Here is a 5,141-nt window from a genome sequence, read left to right as displayed (position 1 = left end):
AGATCTTTAAAGCAGGCAGAAACAAGTATTAACTATCCCATCCCAGGCCTTAGGAAGAGTGATACTTGATGCTTACTGGATGGAAACTGGAATCAAACCTATAGTTACCTCTATCTATTGTATTTATATTCTTTAAAAATTACAAAAAATGCTACAATGTTTCACTACGACTATAGTGCCCAAGATAGTAAGAGTTGAACTGTTTCTAGACAAGCAGTGAGCACTCTTGGTTGCTATCCGGCCTTTGACACGGGTGTTCTCTGGCCATGGCTCTCATCCTGGTTTCACAGCCTAGTCTTCCCACACACATCTCTACGCATAACAGAAGATGCTACATTTGCTTTAAGCTGACACCTGCTTCCACGCCACTGTGGTCACAATGGCCACTGGGAACAGAGACGCATGAAAAGCCTGACCTTGCCCTTCTGGACTTGCCATCTTTTCCGATGTTTTGGCCTTTTTGCTCAGTTTGATATCTGGAACACGGTAAACTCGGGCACGAGCATTCACAAACATGGAGGTGCTAGCGTCCAGGAAAAGCCAACCTAATAGAATGTTTTTTAAAAAAAGGGCTTCAATTAGTGGCAGTTAATACTCTTAATGGCCACATGACCCACATAGACCACTGGCTGCCAACTTGCTTTCACATCTTACTGTTGTAGCCTCTGCTTGCCTAGACCAGTGGTTTTCAAAGTGTGGCCCACGGCCTCCTTTAGGACTCCTCGAGAGGTTTTCATGGGTATAAGATCTCAAAACTCTGCTTACAGTAATTCTAAGATAACTACGCTGACATTTCCAAGTGGTACTGGGGAACTCCCTACACACAACTTTGCATAATCTAAGACAGTGGCACCAACTAATGAGTCCTTTCTTATGTACCTCTACGCTTCATCACTGTTGTGTGTTCATGACACTGGACACTGCATTCAGGGCCGGCCATGTGCTAGGCATGTGCTCTACCATGGTGTTATATCTCTTGACACTGGAGACTGTATCCAGGGCCTGCCATGTGCTAGGCATGTGCTCTACCATAGTGTTATACTCCCAGTCTGTACTTTGTTTTTTGACAAGTCCTCAAGAAGCAGTGAAAATTATTAAATGCACATATTTTGACCTCAAGGGTCTCATGTAGTTAGCATGACAGTCACTGTACAGGTATGTACTTTTAAACGAATCTCATAAGTTTTTGAATTTCTAGCAGATGAAACCATCCCTCAGGGCTTTGAGTAAAATTAATTTTAAGTTTCTACCAACCAAACTCCCAGAACACAACCTATTTCCAAGTTAAGCTGTTTGTACTACTACAGAAGTCTTCTCTGGAAAGAAAACTGTGGAGAACGGATATGAATATTTATTATACAGAACAGAAGTTAAGTGGGTGGGAACATTAGCAATCAATAACGCTCTGTATCCTTGTGCCGTGAGCATGAAATGCAATTTATAACATGAGTTGAATACAGCACTCCTTCCATTAAAACATTATTCAAACCAGTTCCTAGAATAATATTGGTATTTTTAATCTCACACCTGAATTCTGACCGAACACCTTCTCTGTTGCTCTCAGAGATTCCAGAAGATTAAGAAACGTAACACAATCATACTGAGAGAGATACTGCAGTAAAGTCCTTAGTATCTTCAAATCCTGCACCAAGGATTTAGTCTTGGCTCCAAGCTGGTGCCACAAAGGGTCCAAGTAATGGCGGATTGTCTGAAAAAAAAAAAAATACAGTTTACTGTTGTTAAGATATGTTCGGTATAGCTTTTCTTAACACAGCCATACTTTCCATAAGGGTTATTCACTGGATATGTAAAAACATATTTAAGATGCTAAATGTTTTGTTATTTGTATTTTACTACAATAAGATTTTCTAAATATTTATTTCCAAGGAAGTAGCTAGAAAGTTTCAGGTCACTAAATCCTAATAATTTAATTTTTCAAGCATAACAAAATTGCTACGATTTTTATGACCAGATAAAGTTAAGTTCCCTTAATTATTATTAACATTACTGTCAGGGGGCTGGGGAGATGGCTCCATGGGTAAGAGTATCCACTGTGCAGAAGAAGGACCTGAGTTCAAATCCCAGCACCCACATAAAAAGATGGGATGTGCCTCTAACTCTGGCGCTATGGGAGCAAAGACAGGAGGACCTCGGGGACATTCTGGCTGTCAGCTTAGCTCTCGATTCAGTGACAGACCCTTTGTCAGTGAAATGAGGCAAAGAAACGATAGAGGTCACTCCACATCTCCTCTGACCTCTGTACATTCAGGAGCATGTGCAACACACACATATGTGTGCACCCAGCATGCACAGACAAAACACACAATGCACATGGATGCAGACATACACACACATGCATGGTCATACACACTATAGGCAGAAAGGCCTGGTATGTATTGGAAAACCAGCGACGTGTTCTTATGAACAGAAAGAACAGCATGTGGAGCATCTCATCAGACACGCTGAACAGAAGTGGCATACGGTTCACGCTACAGACTGGGATGTGTATGCACAGGAAACCAGACGCACGGGGGGAAGAAGGCTAGAGCCAGGCTACAACCGCAGACCGCTTTGTTAGAAGATGGACCTCACGGGTTTGTCTGACCTGATACAAGCTCTGGCTACATTTGCATGTGATTAGTGCAAGAATGTCTAAAATAATCCTTGCCTCTCACCTGTCAGTGACATCGGACAGAAATCAGTGTTTAATAAAGCTTCTGCTTTTCTAGGACAGGTTTGTTATCAGTACACACTAAGCTATACACACTTCAGGATGAAGGAAGAACACAGAATACACGAGATCCATTCTGCACATGAGCATTTCACAGTAGACTGGCCTCTTCTGTATACCCCCACACACTGCTCCCAGTGACAGAGACTGACCCAGAATTTAAAAGACAGCAGCAGCATATGTTAAAATAAATGTGACCTGGAATTTCTTAAAGATAGCATTTTGGAGGTCTATAATTCACTATAACACACTATAGGGCCACATAGTGAGACCTTGTCTCAAAACAAAAACAACCTCCACGAAACCATATCAAATCCAAAACTAGAACAAAAGATTGCACCCAACTTTCTATTTGAAAAAGACAATAGACTCAGGGATGCCCAATTATGAAGCATCCCTTTATAGACTTGTTGTTTACAAATACCCAGATACTGTCAGTTTGGAAGAAAGACATTGATTATGCTTACAATAAGACATTCACTCACTCCATAACTGAAAAAGTCAGTCTTACGTTTATGGCAAACACACATGTCACTGCGACTTACTATCTACCAGTAGGCAAAGCAGCCCCACTTTAAGTCACCCACAATTTAGTTCCTACAAAGAACACGGTGAATACTGAAATACCTTCCATTCTCTAAAACAACCGCCTAACTAGTTGTGCGGCAAGAGGAAGAAAGAAAGTGGACCTTGTCAAATGGCTTCCCAAGAGCATTTTCTAAGGATAAATCTTCTACTTCTAGCGACGGGTTGTGGCACTTCAGTTCCTTCAGACAGGCATTTAAGATGTCTAGTATGGCCGTCTGGATGGCAAGCATGGCGGGAGTCATGGACACGTGAATCTCTACGACTTCAGGCTTGTGCTGTTCCAAGAATGAGTTGACCGCTACATGGAACCTAAGGAGACAGAGTTTCTATATCACCTTCAACAGCAACAAACAAAACGGAGGCGCAACGGCAATGCGTACGAACACATGGGGCCTCACTGAGGAGAACCATCACTCAAGCAAGGCAGACCCAGAAAACCTGTGCCAGCCCAACCCAGGTCCTGCTTTCATAGCGTGAGTGAACACGGCCCCAGGCCCTGGGTCCTTACTGTGTATGGCAGCTTAGTGCTCTTAAAATAGAATGAAACAACAAAAAGACCCATCACACTTATTTAGTGAGCACACACCATAGTGCATGTGTGGTAGCTGCCGGACAGCCCTGTGGGTCCTGGGGATTGAACCTGGAAGATTAAGGTTGGTAGCACCCCTTTTATCCAGTGCGCCATCTTACTATCCTCACCCTCAGCTTTTGAAAAATTATTTATTTATTTACTTACTTGTGATGTGTGTCTGTGTACTCAGAGCTCAGAGGACAACTCATGGTCAGTTTTTTCCTCCCATGTGGCTCCCTGGGATTGAACTCAGGCAAGCACTTGTACCCCTGAGCAATCCTGCTGGCTCTGCTTTTGTGCCTCTAACGGCAGAGCTGAGCTGATTGGGCCTCCACTACCAAAATATTTACCATTTATGGGAGGTTTTTAATTCCAAAATAAGAAACAAAAGAATAATTGTACAAGTAGTAGTCTTCATAAAATTGAAACACACACACACATACACACACACACACACAAATGTGTTTAGAAAGAAGAGGAAGAGGAAGAAAAGGGAGAAGAGGAGGAGGAAGAGGAGGGAGGAGGGACGAGGGAGGAAGAGGAGGTCCTTATAGACAGGATAGCAGATTTCACACTGTATTCTATCCACTGCATTAGACTGCAGCTCAGTCAAGGCTCCTCTGCTCACAGGACATGCTCCATGACATCATTACCTCGGCCACAGGTAGAGCTTCCTCACAAAAAGGTTCCTCATCACTCTTTCCACATGACAAAAGCCAGTGTCAAAGGCAACAGCGTTGTCGGTGAAAGCTTTGATGAAGCCATGCTTGTTTTTTTGTCGGAAGAGACGCAGGATGAAGGCTTCCTGGCAGGACTCGATGATCCTGTGTGCTCTGTACACGAGGATGCCTGTTGGGATTGTATTAGTGAGGGCTCTCTAGAGTAGCAGAACGTATAGGGCGAATCTCTTACATACAGATAGACAGACAGGGGAAAGGGGATTGATTAGAGTTCAGTGGTAACTTTTGTGGTTTCCTACTCCAGGGCAATGTCCCAGCCAAGGTCACTCTTGCTTGAACACCATGACCAAAAGCAACTTGAGGAAAAAAAGGATTATTCTGCTCACACTTCCATATCACTGCTCATCATCAAAGGCAGTCAGGGCAGGAGCTTGGTCAAGTCAGGCAGGAACCTGGAGGCAGGAGCTGGTGCAGAGGCCACGGAGGGTGCTGCTTACTGGCTTGCTTCCCATGGCTTGCTCAGCCTGCTTTCTTATAGAGCCCAGGACCACCAGCCCAGGGATGGCACCGC

At 43.7% G+C, this 5,141-nt stretch overlaps 1 protein-coding gene across 1 annotated transcript; it reads right to left on the bottom strand.

Annotated features, from left to right (window-relative positions):
• Positions 1–342: 342 nt before the first annotated feature.
• Positions 343–4,767, bottom strand: LOC114616612 (DNA repair endonuclease XPF-like; the record flags this gene model as incomplete). The annotated part of the gene is made up of 4 exons (XM_028762038.1): positions 343–545; positions 1,528–1,708; positions 3,421–3,628; positions 4,544–4,767. Coding segments are annotated over 4 exons (816 nt in total), but the record flags the coding sequence as incomplete, so codon positions are not given.
• Between the last annotated feature and the right edge of the window lie 374 nt (positions 4,768–5,141).

The sequence above is a fragment of the Grammomys surdaster genome, unplaced genomic scaffold (genome assembly GCF_004785775.1).
Source record: "Grammomys surdaster isolate TR1022 unplaced genomic scaffold, NIH_TR_1.0 332694, whole genome shotgun sequence".
NCBI lineage: Eukaryota > Metazoa > Chordata > Mammalia > Rodentia > Muridae > Grammomys > Grammomys surdaster.
Note: the sequence above shows the minus strand (reverse complement) of the source record. Positions and strands in the feature narration are given on the sequence as shown.